At 48.6% G+C, this 16,450-nt stretch overlaps 2 protein-coding genes across 2 annotated transcripts in view; both read left to right on the top strand.

The window, feature by feature from the left end:
- Positions 1-3,687, top strand: part of LOC139596580 (hypoxanthine-guanine phosphoribosyltransferase-like) — a 100,910-nt gene extending 97,223 nt beyond the window's left edge. Inside the window, exons 8-10 of the mRNA XM_071440986.1 lie at positions 1,505-1,551; positions 2,219-2,295; positions 3,640-3,687. Coding sequence (XP_071297087.1) covers positions 1,505-1,551; positions 2,219-2,295; positions 3,640-3,687 — 172 coding nt within the window. The remainder of the gene's footprint in view (positions 1-1,504; positions 1,552-2,218; positions 2,296-3,639) is intronic.
- Positions 3,688-4,091: 404 nt separating this feature from the next.
- Positions 4,092-16,450, top strand: part of LOC139596579 (hydrocephalus-inducing protein-like) — a 47,339-nt gene continuing 34,980 nt past the window's right edge. The window contains exons 1-5 of the mRNA XM_071440985.1: positions 4,092-4,164; positions 4,754-5,133; positions 10,497-10,616; positions 12,381-12,515; positions 13,952-14,151. Coding sequence (XP_071297086.1) covers positions 4,092-4,164; positions 4,754-5,133; positions 10,497-10,616; positions 12,381-12,515; positions 13,952-14,151 — 908 coding nt within the window. The remainder of the gene's footprint in view (positions 4,165-4,753; positions 5,134-10,496; positions 10,617-12,380; positions 12,516-13,951; positions 14,152-16,450) is intronic.

The following is a 16,450-nucleotide window of genomic DNA, read 5'->3' as shown; positions in this document are numbered from 1 at the left end:
TTGGACCCGCCTCTGAGAACACGGGGTTAAAAGCAGAGCTCTCCCCTGGGAGGCTCCTTTTGGGTTTCTGGCGGGAAAGAGTTTGGGTCTCTTCCCCGGCCCAGGGGAGAGGAAAAGCCATGTGGCCAGGAGAGGTAGGCCTGAGCCCGGGGTGGAAGGGTGCAAGAGAGAGAGACACACCGGGAGCCATCGGGCAGCGCCCCCCCTCCACCCCGGGATAGACAGAGAGAGAGAGCCGGGGCCTGGGACTGTTACCCTGAAACTGGATAAACATGGGCCTGTGCCGGCAGCACGGCTGAGAAGGAGATGAAGCGGGGGTTCAGCCGGCCGCTTGTAGGAGCTTTTAACCCCTTTTCGGGCAATGAAAACTTCACAGAACATTAACCTTTTCTAGAAGAGAGATAGAGTGGAAGATGAAGAAGGAAATGGGCAAGTGTGAGAGAGGTCTGGGCGAGTGAGAGATGGTGAAAGAATAGAGAAGAATCCTAGTGGGAAGAGATGATGGAGTGGCTTTTGCTGGACTCTTTTTGTACAGCCATGGACAGAACCATGTTCCTTGTGATACAGAGACTGCATCTAGGGGGAGGCAATGCCTCAGGACCAAGAGGCTTCAGTGTTGGTACCCCTCAGCCCCAGGGGTTGAAAAAATATGGGAGGGACAGGTGTCCCAAAGGAGAGACTGTGCCCTTTTTTGGATCAGGACAAAGCATCCTTAAAAGTCAACCCTAGAAGCAGCTCTGGTCCGTGTTCAGTGGTGAGAGCACTGGCCATGAAAGGAAGAGGTCACCATTGGCACAAGAAGGACTCCTTCTCCTCTTGATGAACTCTGAGGATTAAGTATTCTGAAGAGTGGTGCCAGACCGAGAGTTAATGATTTGGGAGATGTATTGTATTGGGAATTTGGTGGGGAGGAGGAGGAGGAGATGTATTTGTGAAGTTTTCATTTTCTTTGTGTGTGGTTTGGTTTTTTTTTTCTTTCTCTTGTAGTTTAGTTAATAATTTTTTTTCCTTTCCTAAGTGGGAGCCTGCTTTGCTTATTCCTGGTCACATCTCACAGCAGAAACCAGGGAGAGGGTATCTGCATGGGGGCACTGGCATTGTGCCAGTGTCAAACCATGACATGAGGTAAAGCAAGAATCGATGTAATTTTGCAGGAGAAATTGTCCTTTTCTCCCTCCCTCCCCACTAAAATCATTACCAGCCACTTGGACATGCTTCCCCCTCTGTGCTATTCTATGTCCATTGCTGCATGGAAGGGCAAAGATCTGAGACACAGCATTGAAGGGAACTGAATACAAAGTTGAGCCACTCGGACAGAGAGATCAGAGCCTTTGCTTCTCCCTCCACTACAAGGCTGAACACTACTTCTTTCTGTGCAATAATCTCACTGTTTTAATTTAAGTGCATGATTTTAGAACCTTATAGAGAGGTGTGGCAGAAGGGAAGTCTACCACTTAGAGCAAGACATATTTTAAAAACCAACCTTCTCTGCTCTGCCTTACAGCCTGCTTGTTAAAAGGACATGTCAGAGTCCAGGTTACAGACCAGACTGTGAGTATAATGTTTTTCTAGCATTTTTTCCTGTATTTTCCAAAACACAGTCTTGGAATTTCACTTCACGCAGCACATTTGACAACTGGCACATAAGTTTCATGAAGGCCAAGAGAAATGGAGAGAAACTACATAAAAACTTGTGAACTAATGACTAGCTACACCATCCTGAGGCCTCTGTTTTTCCCCTGAGTTCAGATTTAGCTACTTGATATATAAATTTAACTATTTAGATAGCAGAAACAGGATCAAGCCTTAACTGTGTTTTGCTCTGTTTTGACCCCAGAGGGCATTTGTTTTGACATTTGGCATTATTAAACTTGCCTTGTTTCCAAACTGAAAAGTCTTACTGAATCACAGTTCATCTACTTTCACCCAAGTAAAATCTCACTACTTTTCTCCTCTCCCAGGACTAACTCATAATTAGGTTTTTAACAATTATTTTGTTAATAAAAATAATTCTCTTAACACCTTAATTTTATTACTGGCTGATGAGAATGGTTTAGATTCAAACCTCTGTCATCAATTTACAACTCAGATTCTTAAGAAAGTACCCTGAAAGAGATGATGCCTATTAGTCTCAGCTCAAGTATATGTTGAATACCAACTGTGCACTTAAAAGCTACTTACACCACTGAATTATAAAAAGAACTGTATTTTCTTGCAGATACAGGCTTTGAAATTCCAGATAAATTTGTGGTTGGATATGCTCTTGACTATAATGAATACTTCAGAGATCTAAATGTAAGTACATGCACATTCTTCCACTGCCAGGTCTCAGGTACCTACCTACCACAGGTACCCAGCAGGAATATTTGCTTCTACTCAGAGCTTCTCAACAATTAAAAAATCTTTAATTCCAGCTATAAACTTCCATTAAAAAAGCAAAACCATTTTTAAGGTGCCGAGTTGGTAATGCAATGTAGGCGCATAAGAAATGTTTGTGCTTCACCTTTTCATAATTCTACTCCACAAGTCTCATGGCTCAGCCATGCTGCAGGACATTCTGAACCCCATGGATGGTGAGCAGCGTACAATCTGCGACACCATCTGAAAATAAAATAACTTGTAATTTGACTTTAATTTGATATTTGTCTGTGTTAGTTCAATCCTATGTTGCTCTTCTGTCACCAAGTCTTTAAAGTGTCCGTGCAGGCACTCTATGTGAAGGTTTTCTACACACTTATGGACAACATGGCTGCAAGGTCTCTCTTCCCTTATTCTATTACAGCTTCCTTAGGCTACACAGAGTAGTAGACTTGGAAACATCATGAACTAATAGTGTTGGTCTGTTTTCAAATGTCCTTCCTTAATTCTAGTTAACTCAGGAAGTTTTTCACTTATAAGTCTTTTTACTAAGACAAACCAGTTCTGCTGAAGACACAAAATCTGTGCTATTGCGAATGCAGTAATTTAACAAGCCTAAGTTCTTTAGAATATATATAAACCTATATGATGCCTTGTGAAGGCTTAGAGGCTAGATGGATTTAAAGAACAAAGTAGGTACTTAATATAAGGCCTCAATGGATGCACCTTGGGCAGCACAAGAGCCCAGCCCAGGGCTGCACCCAAGATGAACCAAAATGGTCCCAAAATGCAACAATACGACTGCTCCCGGGGTCTCTCCCTTGGATCAGTTCTGCTCCATTTGCATCTTGCAGTTCATTGTCCCATTCCAGCTTTAGCCCATGCAGTCCCATCTTGCTTGTTTTTCTCCCTTCAGCCCATGTTGTTTGTGCTCTTGGGCTGAGATTTGGATCATTTGTCCTTGGTGCCCAGCTAGAGCAGGAATTGTTTTGTCTCCCTGCTCTGTGCAGAGAGCTCACCATCCCCTAATATGAAACTCAGAACTACACAGTAAAGCAGCACAGAATCTGGAAAATAGAAAATCTAAAACCTAGGGCATAATATATATTACAGATAAACTTGTAAAGACTATTAAAATCTCAAATTTACTACAAGCAGGACACTTGCAACAATTAAGGTTCTAGTGTGTTTTTATTACAATGCTGGGAATACAACTGAAAAATCAATCTTGCATTTCATTCGAAGATAGAGATTGATAAATATTGTACTCTTTTCTTTTAGCACATCTGTATTCTGAAAGAGAATGCCAAGGAGAAATACAGGATGTGATAACTTCAGTCATCTGGAGCACTGATTTCTGGCTGCAGATTAGGTGACAAACATTACACCAGAAAATTACTCCTGCTACTTGAGTGTCCCTAAGAAGAACGAGAAACTAAATGTCAGTGCCCAGGACCTGCAGCTGGCTGATTCCCACTTGTACTATCGCTGAACACAAACTGTTGAGACCCTGGGTTTTTCCCTTTGTGGAGGAGCAGCCCAGAGGTGGGGCCGAGGCTCTGGCGACATCGAGCGCTGCCTCCGGGCCCGGGAGCGAACCCAGCCCGCTGTGCCCGGGGACCGAGGGAGGACCAGGGCTGGAACAGGCGGGGACCGAGCGGAGAAACGGGCGGGGAAACGGGCAGATCGAGGGCGGAACGAGAGGGAAGCGAGGGAGCAACGAAGTAGGACCGATGCGGGACCAAAGCCCTCCCAGCGCCACCGCCCCGGGCCCCGGCCCGGGCCGGCCCCAGGCTCGGTGCCGCGGTTGCCCGGTAACCGCGCCCGGGCCCTCAGCGTCTGTGACGGCGCCGTGGCCTCAGCGCCCGCAGCCGGCGCTGCTGCTCATTCGCACTCGGCATTAGCCAAGCGAATGGTTCGCAGAGATTGGTCTCTACGAGTCCTGTGATTTGGCGGAGAATTGGTCTCTGTGAGCAACTCCAAAATTCGGAAAACATTGGTCTTTGTGAGGGACTCCTAAATTCACAGAACATTGGTTTCTGTGAGGGAGTCCTGAACCGGCAAAGCATTGGTCTTTGTGAGGAAGTCCTGAATTTCGTTTGAAGGTAAATATTGACTCAAGTGGTACTTTCTGGTTTTGTCACATCTCTGCACTGAAAGAGAATGACAGAGGGAAATACAGGATGGGAGAACTTCAGTCATCTGGAGCACTGATTCCTGGCTACAGATTAGGTGACAAACATTACACCAGAAAATTACTCCTGCTACTTGAGTGTCCCTAAGAAGAACGAGATGCTAACTGTCAGTGCCCAGGACCTGCAGCTGGCTGATTCCCACTTGTACTATCGCTGAACACAAACTGTTGAGACCCTGGGTTTTTCCCTTTGTGGAGGAGCAGCCCAGAGGTGGGGCCGAGGCTCTGGCGACATCGAGCGCTGCCTCCGGGCCCGGGAGCGAACCCAGCCCGCTGTGCCCGGGGACCGAGGGAGGACCAGGGCTGGAACAGGCGGGGACCGAGCGGAGAAACGGGCGGGGAAACGGGCAGATCGAGGGCGGAACGAGAGGGAAGCGAGGGAGCAACGAAGTAGGACCGATGCGGGACCAAAGCCCTCCCAGCGCCACCGCCCCGGGCCCCGGCCCGGGCCGGCCCCAGGCTCGGTGCCGCGGTTGCCCGGTAACCGCGCCCGGGCCCTCAGCGTCTGTGACGGCGCCGTGGCCTCAGCGCCCGCAGCCGACGCTGCTGCTCATTCGCACTCGGCATTAGCCAAGCGAATGGTTCGCAGAGATTGGTCTCTACGAGTCCTGTGATTTGGCGGAGAATTGGTCTCTGTGAGCAACTCCAAAATTCGGAAAACATTGGTTTTTGCTAGGGACTCCTAAATTCACAGAACATTGGTTTCTGTGAGGGAGTCCTGAACTTACAAACCATTGGTCTTTGTGAGGGACTCCTAAATTCACAGAACATTGGTTTCTGTGAGGGAGTCCTGAACTTACAAACCATTGGTCTTTGTGAGGGACTCCTGAATTTCGTTTGAAGGTAAAGATTGACTCAAGTTGTACTTTCTGGTTTTGACACATCTCTGCTCTGAAAGAGAATGCCAAAGGGAAATACAGGATGGGATAATGCCAGTCTTCAGTTTGGTGGCATGTACAGCTGAGGGGATGAACAATATATGGTCTGCTGATGGTGCTTTTTGTCTCACCGAAGAAATGCAACATTTCCTAAATATACTAGTCTATCCATTTTTTCCTATAGTATTTATTTAAACTACTTATAGGTGAATTAGTTCTGTTCAAGTTTCAGGGGGTTGTTATGATCTGGTTATTAAAATTATTAAGGAGATGCCCCTGGATTAAGGTGCAAAACATGACCATGTGCCAAAGTCAATAGTTTGGATTTTATGGAACAGTAAATGTGAGGAAGAGAAAGGGAGAAAGAAATAGCAAAAGGAGGGGGGAGGGAGGGAGCTGGGAAGGGGGGAAGAAAGAGAGCGACAGAGACAGATTTAGTAGAAAATATCACCATTCCATGGATCCCATCCCATTCAATCCTCTTCTGGTCTTCTCTGTGGTGAGGCCTCACAAAATGGAAGACTCCAAAGGATTAATGCAGATTTGGGCAAGGTGGGACTGCCCAGGTAGCTCCCTGGGGTGGGGCAAGTTTGGCTTTGTCTCTTGCTACTCTCAAATAATATAAAATCTTTAGCACTAGGATATCCTTTGAGTCTGCCCTGAATTGGGTTGTGGCTTTTCAGATCTCTTGTGTTACTTTGCATGCCCTGCAGTCGTCTGGTGCAAGGCCTCAGGAATGGCTCTGGGGGCACTTTGGAGGTCTTTGATGGGTTATGACACCCCCTCAGCTGCCCCTCATGGGAAGGTCTCCTGGATGTGGCCTTCTGGGGCTGGGGGCTTTTAGAGCTGAGCCAGTTTGTCTGAGGGAGGATGGGTGTCCACTGCCCCTTAGCAGAGGTTGTGCCACACGCCCAGAATTTCCTCCTCCCCCCTCTGTTGATGGGAGGTTTGTGTGCAAACCTGGCCTCAGCAGACGAGTCTGTGGCTATGACTTCCCCAGCCTGAAGGCAGACAGAGCTGGTTTTCAGCACAGCTGCTGGGTCTGGCTTTAGTGGGGATGTATTTTTCCCCCTCAGCCTTGTTCACTTCTCCCCAGACCTGAGCTAATGGGATGCTAGTGTCAGCTTTATCTTGTCTCAAGTTCCCTTAGGCAGCTTAACTCACAGTGCCAAGTTCCAGTCAGGAGGCATTTTCAGGGAAGGGTGGGCTTGGGGGTCTCAGCTTCTTTATTCAATTTTGTCACAGTGGGCAAAAAGTTCTTTATAGCAATATTTAAGCCATTAACCATAACACTCCAGTCTCTCTCAAGTCCTGTGAGGAGCAGCTGAGAGAGCAGGGGTTGTTTAGCCTAAAGAAGAGGAGGTCCACTCAAGCTGTTTTTAAATAATATTTAAGCTACAGCTTTGATTGTTCTAAGTATTTTTAATGTTGAGCATTTTAGCTCCAGGTTTCAGTATGATCCATCTTTGAATTGCACAAGGTAACCATGTAGTTCAAATAAAGTCCAACTAGAGGCCTAACAATACTAGCTGCTTATGCCAAACAAGCACATAGCTACTTTCAAATCATAGAAAATCTTTAGCACCAGTATATCCCTTGAGTCTGCCATGAACTGGGTTCTGGATTTTCAGAGTTCCATTGTTGTTCCTTCCAGTTCTGTTGAGGGACTGTCACTCATCTGTGACATCATCTCTTCACAATGGCATCTGGATTCCCAGGAAGGACACCAACACCTCGACTTTTGCTTAGGGAAGGACTTAAGCCTAATAATGTGAGTAGCCCCTGGGGCTGTGTTAAGGCTGGAAACTGCCCTGGTGTCCCTGCTCTCCCTGCCCCTGTTGTCCAGCAGTGCTCTGTAGCTGCAGAGCCCCTCCCCAGCCCTCTGTGCCATGCTCCTGTTGCTGGGGCTGTCCTGGTGCAGTAGGGAACACTGTGGGATGTGTCAGGGACAGCCCAGCACCTTGCCTGGCTGTGCCAGCAGAGCCAAGTGAAACCAATGTACAGCTGAAGCCCTCAGCATGGGCTTCTTTCCTTCCCCTTTGCCACAGCAATTCCTTCTGTCAGGCTGGGCACTCACCTGTGCTGCTCTGACCAAGCTGCCCTTGGGCACCTGGGCATGTGAGGGGGAAGCTCAAACTCTGCCCCAAGCCTTGAGAGCCACGGCTGGTCCCAGCTGGAAGAGCTTCCAAAGCAGCTGTTCTCTCCCAGCTCCTGGGTGGGCACAGATGCAGCCCTGCAGGCAGCACTGGAGCCAGGGCCACAAAGGTCCCTTGCTGTCTGCAGCTCACTTGACTGAAGATGCCCCACTGCTGAGGCTCTGCCAAGGACATCCCTCTGTTTTCTTCTCTCGAGGGCTCTGTCAGCCCAGACAGAGAAAACCAATGCTAAGTAACAGAGAGAGCTAAAACTTGGACACATTCCTGTGCACCTCACTCTTGGTACAGCTTGTCTTGCTTGCTTCTCTTGGACTCAGCCAGCAGTGCTATCTCCTGCCTGTGAGTTTTGAGTGTTGTGCAGGGGTGGAGTTCAGGCAGTTCTGAGAGCTCCTCCCCACTCTCTGGAAAGGTCACTGCCTCAATCCAGTGAAATGTAAGAGGAAACAAATGCCCAAAGAGCAGAAATCCCCAAACATGTCCCATCAAATCACAGAGAGACTCATGGGACAGAGCCATGTGGCTGGAGTATGTGTATTGCACTCTGTATTATTAATTTATTGGTGCTAAGTATTTCAGCATGCAACTTCCAGTGTTTCCAGAACTGTCCTAGTGGCTGTGATCACAAATTATTCATCAGTGCCACTTGTTCAAGGAAAGCCTTTCTGAGCAAGCACATCTCTGACATTCTTGCTGTTTGGGTTTTTTTTTCGGTTGGTTTTTTGTTGGTTTTTTTTTTTTTGTTTTTGCCTTTCAGCTGCTTCCCTCTAAGTTCCAGAGGGAGAAGTTTGTCAACTCAAAGCAGGAGGCCAGCACTGGGGGGAGTTTTCTGCCCAGAATTGGCCCATGTGTCGACATGAGTGAGACTCATCCAAAGGTAGCCTTTTCCCGCTCTTTTCCTTTCTGTTTAACATGAAGTTTGAAGAGGGTGAGTGCTTGTGACAGGCTTGCCTCCAGCAAAAGACCTCAGTGTCCAGGTCCTGTTGTCATTGCAAACTGCTGGGAGTGGTGGACTGGGAGTCCTGATCTGCACTAAGCCAACACAAATGACCTCTGCTGAAGCTGCTGGGCTGTGCTGGAGTGTAGCTGCCATTGCTAAAACCAGGGGGGGAAGGCTGAGGACGCAAAGGCACAAAATTGCCATTTGCCATTCTCCTGCTGAAGGAGCCACCTCTTGCTTTGGTGTGGTCACCATCAAATGCTTGGGGTCACAGCATTTCCTCCACAGTGGCAGCGTTGGCCTTTGAGGCCGAGGACCTGCAGGAATTACTTCAGATTTAGCAAAACAAATTGCATTACTGCTTTGGGCTGGAACAATGTGTTGGGACCCTGATGGGGTGTTAGATTTTGCAGGCTGCCAGATGTACAGGGGACTGGCCCTGGGCAGAAGGGAATGGATGTGCTTTATCTGGATCAGTGCCTACTTAGAGTTGTGTTTAAAGCTGCTTTTCTGGCAGGACTGGCTCAGTAGAAAGCACAGTCCAAAGGGGTAGGTGACCGAGGTGGGCTGTTGAGCAGGAAATTGGCAGCAAGCGACAAGGAACACAATCCAGGTTAAGGATTGCCCTGGAGAGGGGCCTTGGGAACACCTCAGGGAAAGGCACAACTAAGGCACAGTGTGCTGCAGCCACTCCCTTCAGCAGACTGTGTCTCCTCATGGAGTCACACACAAGACCTGCTTGTGTCTCTGGTGTAACAACAGTGTGACTGGAGAAGGCAGACAAAGCAGGGCAGAGCCTTCTTAAAGCAATGTCTCTGGTCCAGAAGCATTTGCTGTTGTTGTGTCTTTCCAGACATGCCTCTACAATGGTATTAAATAAGATGGCAATAATTACAAGAAAGCACCCATTTAAAGCTAATGGAAAAAGGAGATACCAACTCTACTCTTACCCAAGTCGCTGAGAAAATAATTGAACCTTATCCTCATTCAGCATTGTCATTCACTTGTCTTATATCCTCATTCACTTGTCTTTTTCCTGACTTCATTTTTGCCTTTACCTGACTTCCTGACTTTATTTTTGCCTTTACCTCTGTTAGAAAGGCAGTAACTTTTAAATGCAATGAAAGGGGACAAAATCATCAAAGCAAAAGAAAACTGTTTATTAGCAACCACACACAGAGGCGTGTGTCTCCCTGCCCCCGAAAAGGAGCAAACACACCCTCCAACAAAAAAGTAATCTTTGTATCCCCTTTGTACCCAGCTGGGACAGTCCCTGGCCCCTTTCCCCCGGAGGGGTACTCAAGAACTTCCATTCTCTCTGACCACCAACTTTTCTGTCCCCTCTCCTCTCATCCTCCTTCCTTTTGGTCAGGTCTTCAGCCAGTTGGTGCTGCCAACTCACAGCAACACCCAACACACCAACCTGAACAAATCCAAACTACAAACAACACATAGTACCAACAAATTCCATTCTTTCACTTAAAAACCTTTTGGCTTCAGCCAAATATCACCTCATCTCTCACACTTCCTCTAGTACTGTTCTCTTCTTACTGATGCTTAAGTTCTAGTTCAAAACAGGTATTTGCAGTTGTGTGGGCCTCAGTTTCCCTGTCTCAGAGTAAAGGACATCCCAAAATTGAATCTGATGTAAATTTGCGGGTCTTACTTACTCCATGAGTGCTCAGTCAGTGCTCCAGTGGGCACAGGGCTGTGCTTAAGGAACGTGCTGCCTGGCATTCTGGAGAAGGAAAGCTGGAGAAATAAAAAGAGCAACTTGGCTTGAGCCTGCTCTAAGCTGATCAAGCAGTTCTTGATCAGCTCAGAGCAGAGGTGGGTGAGCCAGAGTTTGCCCAGTGTGTCCTGGGCACACATGCTCACCCAGAGTCTGTGCTTCACTGGGGATCAGTGTAAGGGATCCTTCAGGAACTTTCCTCCCAGCAGCTGAACCTCTCCCTGCTCTCTCGCCTCTCCAGCTGTCACCAGCTCCCCCGAAACGGAGCGTGTTTGGGGTTTCCCCACGAGAGCTGGTATTTCAGAACGTCGCTGCTCATGAGGTCTCTGAAATGGTGCTGTCTATCATGAATAAGGACAAGGTAAGTGCTGGCACCTGGAGCTTTAACACTGTGCTGGAAGAGGAGAGTGCTGTCATTCCCCCAGTGTACAGCAAAGCAAGTTATCTGCTGCAGCACATCCAGAAGAAAATGTCTCAGCACCTTTGTTCTGCAAGATGATGGAAATCTTCCTGTGCTGGGAACTGTCTCCTAATTTTGGCCATGCATTAATGGTATCTATGCCAAAGGAGTTTCCTGCTCTTGAAAGCTCTGGATTGGTAGGAATGTTGAGCCTGTACAGTTCTTACCTGCTCTCATGCTTTGCCTTGAGTCTATACCACATCCTGGGTTTCCTTGGTTAATCTTGGCTCCTGGTAGGAATCTCTGCCTCTGTCAGACTGTTTGGCTCCCTTTGTGCAGCTCACAGTCAGCTCAGGGGCTGAGTCTTCTCCACTTTATGCTGGAATCACTTCTCATTAATGGCATTGGCACTGCAGGAAATGTGTTCTGAAAGAGCCCTGCAATCAGAGTGATGGAGCAGAAGCAGTGGGAGGCCTTTAGGTGCCACTTCAGGCTCCTGCTAAGTTTCATTCAGCTCTGCTCAGCTTTTCCAAAAGCAACACGGTGCTCTGCTTTCCCTTTGGAGAACCACATCACATCCAACGCTCCTGGAGGTTTTCACCTTCACCTGTGATTGTTTTGCAGTTTCCCAAGAGAGTTGAGAGGGAAAAAGTTGAAAAATGTCACCAGTTGTGTTCCAGTGTAAAGAGGAAAACAGAGACCATTGGAATTTCAGTCAGGGAAACATTTCTCAAATGAGCCTTGTGCCAAGAGTGGGCTGGTGGGAAGAGACAGGAGGGAGTCCAAATCATCTGGTTTAGACTTTCTGAGAGCATTTTGGTGCTCAGGGGTTGATGATATCTGTGTGCTAGAAAATGCATGTGTGCTGTGTCTGTGAATCCCAGAGGGCAGCACCTGGCCTGCTGGCTGCAGGCAGGAATGCCCAGCAGCCCAGCTTGCCTGCACAGGCAGCAAGAAGCCCTGGAGAGCCAAGATTGGCTTTGCATACTGGAACCACACTGTCACTCAGTGCTGGTCATGTTTCTCCAGGCAGAAAATGCCTTTGAAGCCCAGAGTCAATAGGCACAGCCTGTCTGTGTTTCCATCACTTTTGGCAAGCTGAATGCTCTCATGGTTTTATGATTCCTCCTTGCTGCTTTACTGCCCGTTTAAATTCTCTTTGCCATCTCCTTGTTTTAGGGATTGTCTTGCTGTGTTCCTTCTTTTGCTTTTCAGGTTTACTTTTATTCCCAGGAAGGCCACAGTGGTTTGGTCTCCTCTCTTGCTGCTCTGCCTGCATGACTCTATCTCCACAACGTCCCTACCCAAACCTCATCTGCTAGAAGGGAATTTTTTCCTTCCCCCAGGACAATTTGATGCTTTGCTTTCAGGTAGCACATTCGCCCCTGGAACATGACAACTTCATGGCTGTGTGCAGGCAGAAGCCAGCAGGTTTTTTGGCCTTGTTGAATATGCAGATGACTTGGTTCAGGTGCTCTGTCTCCATCCTGCTGGTGCTGACCTGCTTGGCCCTTCCTTCCCACCAGGCACTGCCCTACTGGCCCTGGCCACAATGCTGGAGCCAGACAGGAGGGATTCAAGCTCAGCCTTGTGAATGATGTGCCTGTGCCTGCACAGCTGAAAGTGCTTTGGAAAAGGGGCCAGGGAGGGATGTCAGCAGGGCATGGACAGGTCTCCTCTCGTTTCCACAAGTGGCAAAATCATCATTTGATGTCTTTGCTGCAGATTGCTCGGATGGTGAAGGTCTCCATGGAGAGCTCACCTTACTTCCAGCTGGCCTGCCCCAGTGATGTGTACCACATCGTGCCACCAGGCGCCTCTGCCCCTCTACGCATCCGCTTCACCCCCGATGAGAACAAGGTGAGGCTGGAGGAGCCAAAGCACACAATGATCTCCACAGCCATTGTTTTCCCTGCACTCTGCTCCAGCCCATTGCATGCTGTGAGCTGGGCTCCAGGCCCTGGGCAGGCAGCCTGCAGCAGCCAGTCACACCTTGGCACTGCTGGCAGGCACTGCAGCCAGGCCTGACAGGCTCTGCTTCCCCTCCCTGCACATCCCTGAGCATTCCCAAGGGAAGATGCACAGGGAACAGGATGAAAATGACAAAGAGATGTTGACAGTTGTTCAGCCATCTCTAGGTCCAGTGGAAGGGGTTTCATTATTATGGAAAACACTCGAGGGACAAAGAGGTCAGGGAGCTTTCCTCCTTCCTGACTGCCAACAGCTTCCCTGCCTGCCCCTGGGCTGGAGCAAAGACGGTGCTTTTTCGCCCCCTCTGTTCTGCAGCCTTGCAGCTGTGCTGTCCCAGAGCACAGGTGACCAGGGCACAGCTGCAGGGGCAGGGCAGAGGATGTGCTGTGCCCGTGAGCCCAGCCTGGCACAGGCACACTGGGCTCTGGGTGCCCTTGGTCAGCAGGAGGTTGCTGAGCTGCAGGGGACTTGGACACCTGCCTGAAGGAGCTCGTGTAGGGCAGGTACAAGCTGCAGGCAGAGCTGTGGGCCCAGAGCCTGTGGCAGTGGCACTGCTGGGGCTCTGTCTTCATGCCTGTCACTGTGCTTGCTCTGTCAGCTGGCACCCATTCCGTGCCAAAGGTGCTTCTGCATGGAGGTTTGAACAGCAGTGCTGAGGCCCTGGCAAGTCTGATCTCACTGCTGGCATCTGGAGACTTGTTCATACAGAAGGGTTTAGGACATGGCATGGAAGGGAGGAAGCCTTGCAGGCAAACAAAGAGAGGCCCTTTCCAACAGCATCCTGCAACCTCTTAGCACTGTTCTTCTCCTGACTTGGTTGGAGAGGGAAAGTTAGAGGGGAGTTCTGAGCCAACTGATGTTTCTGCACCAGGCCAGAGGTGCAGGATCTCTTTGGGTGCAGCTGTTTTCTCATCTTCCTCTTGCTGCTTAGAGTCAGTTTAACACTTTGTCCTATTCTCAGACAGTGGGAATATAGAAACCTAAAGAGGAATGTGCTGTGTTCCCTAGCTCCATGTTCCTTAGAAGGAGCTTAGGAATTATTTAATATCATTAAAATTTGTGAGTGAAAATTATGGTGGCCTAGGGCAGTTCTCCGTATGACCCAAGTGACACAAGAGCTTAATGCCACTGGGATAGCTTTTGCAAAGTGCACTGGTGCCTTTAAAATGTAACATATTAGAAAAACTCAGTGTTCATTTTAGGGTGGAATAGATAAATTGATGCCCGGCAAATTGATGCCATGGATGAGTTACAGGAAATGGTTTTTCTTCTGCCATGGGGATGGCACTAAATGCCCTGTGCTGAGCCAGTTTCTTTTCCTGCAGGATTATTCCCATGAGCTCACCTGTATCACGGCAAAGGAGAAGATCGTTGTGCCAATTCGGGCCATTGGTGCCCGAGCCATCCTGGACTTTCCTGACCAGCTGGACTTCTCCGAGTGTCCGGTCAAGCACAGCACCCAGAAGACTCTGCTGGTTCGCAATGTCGGTAACCGGACAGCTCATTACCAGCTGAGCACCCAGAGGTGAGGCAGCTCATCTGTCCCTGTGCAAAGGATATCACCTTTGGGTGAGAGCAGAGTTGGGAAAGAGCAGCAAAGGAACCAGAGCATCAGAGCTGCTGCCCTGCAGCCCTGGCTGGAAGTGAGCAGGATGGATGGCATCTGCTCTTGCTTTCAGTGTTCTTAGCAGGATGCAGCCTTTGAGCTTTCTCTGTCCCAGATTTCCTGGAGGGTGCTGGAACACGTTGGTAGCTGGCTTGCTGAGCACAAGCAGTTTCTGAAATGCTTACTCACCACTGCCAGCCAAACAGACCCATTCTCTGGGAGGCCCCAGGCACGTGGCTCTCCAGTGGTCCCTGCATCAGATGCCCAACATGAGCTGTGCTGTGGGCAGCTGGTGCAGTTCCTGTTACTAAAGCTGCTCTGATTTCCCTTGTCACCTCAGAGCATCAGCTGCCTTTTCTGTTCCATGATGAACCTTTGAAAGCCAGTTTAAGATTTCAAACAGATGATTTAAATCTCTGAATAAGGCTGTGCCCCCTTTCATTGAGATTTCTTTTTGAATACTCTGAAGTTCCTGTGTTTCTGCTGTTGTTTCTTTTTGGTTTGTGTTAAATGTTTTCCAAAAGATCATGAACTCTTCACTGGGAGCTTTCATGAAGGTCGAGCTCCTCTAATGCCTCTCAATGTACCACATGCCCATAGGTATATGCACAGGTGTATAGGAAATAGGAGATATTTAGGGAATATGTGAAAAGCACTTGGGCTGATTTAGAAGATAAAAGTACAGAATAATTTCTGCTGGAAATCATCTGAGCAGACACACTGCTCAAAGCAAGACCAGTGTCTGGGGATTGCAAGGTGCCATTGGGAGATCTGGACCTGTCTTTAGATGCCATACAAGAAAACAAACAAACAAATGGACCTAGTTAAAAAGCAGAAGAAAACAACCTATTAAAACCCCCTCCATAGCTTCTCTTTTCTGCCTGTTGGGTGCAATGGTGATTCATTGAAAGGGCAGCTCTAACAGGATGAGAACTGTCTTAAGGAACAGCTCACAATTAACAGATAAAAGGCCAAAATTTAGCCTGCCAGCCCCATCTCTTGGCAGTGGTTTTCATTTGGTTATTACAGTGTCAGGGATGTCTCCTTCACAGCTCTTCTATCTGTGGGCTCAGGGAACAGCTTAGTGATGTTGGCTGAAATGCAGATGATTGCTACAGCAGGAACAGAGGAGTCTAGTGGGTACAGCCCAGGGATGTAGGAGATGCAGGGGCTGATTTGCACTGAGTTTTTCAGTCCGGAAACTGAGTCCTGGACTTGGCTGGATCCTCTTCTCCTGATAATTTGAAAAGAGGAAGATACCTTCTTTCTCAGGCAAGAGAGAAAGAAGTCACCCCTGAAGTCACCCCGAGGAGTGTTATTCCCATCCTGCCATCTGAGGGCAGGAACATGTAACATGGGGCAGCAGTGGGAAGGGAATGGAATGGAATGGAATGGAATGGAATGGAATGGAATGGAAGGTAGTGCTGAAGTGTGGCCAGGGATTCCCTTAAATGGCAGCTTCTCTGTTCTGGTGGAATTTCTGGCAAAAGAATAAGAAGAAAATCCTGTGCCTTGCCCCCAGCAGGCATTGATCCCCCCGAGCCCCAGCAGGGACCTGCAGCAGTGCTGGCATCAGCCCTGGGGCAGATGCAGGAGCACGTGCACTGATCTGGCTCTGGGGCTGCTGAGGCCTTGTCTTTCCTCCCCTCCCTCCAAAGTCTCACGTCCAGCACATAAACATTGCTGGCCCAAGGCTTCTCCATCAGCCAGTGATGGTCTCACCAGTGGGAATGGGAACAGCTCAGCCCATCATTGCAGCAAGAGGTCCTGAATGAGCTGAACCTGAAGCAAGTGACATCAATCAAGCTCAGCTTGCCAGATGTTTTCTTTATTTCTGTGTGTGATGTAATCATCACCAAACTCCCCAGAACAGACTTTTAAATGACAGATTGACCAGCAGCAAAGCACCCAGGCCAGGAACTTTTGTTTCCTCAGTGGGGCTGGAGAAGAGCTCAAAGCACATTTCCCCTGAGCTGTCCCTGAGCATCAAAGCACAGAGTCTTGTGCTTGTCAGGCAAGAGCTCTTTACCTGGTGACCAATCCTGATGGCTCCTGTTAAATCCAAAGTGCACCAACACATTTGCATTAACATTTCCAACACCTCACACAGAGTTTCTCTGCTGGGCCAAGCAACAGTTACCAGCCTGGATGACAAGCCACAGTCCCAGACTGCATTGCTGCTAAACACACAGAAACCTCCTGTTCTGCTTCCTTGATG

The sequence above is a fragment of the Agelaius tricolor genome, unplaced genomic scaffold, assembly GCF_023055355.1.
Source record: "Agelaius tricolor isolate 1412-34295 unplaced genomic scaffold, bAgeTri1.0.p SCAF_15, whole genome shotgun sequence".
Classification (NCBI taxonomy): domain Eukaryota; kingdom Metazoa; phylum Chordata; class Aves; order Passeriformes; family Icteridae; genus Agelaius; species Agelaius tricolor.
The sequence above is the reverse complement of the archived record's forward strand: the minus strand, read 5'-3'. Positions and strand labels throughout refer to the sequence as shown.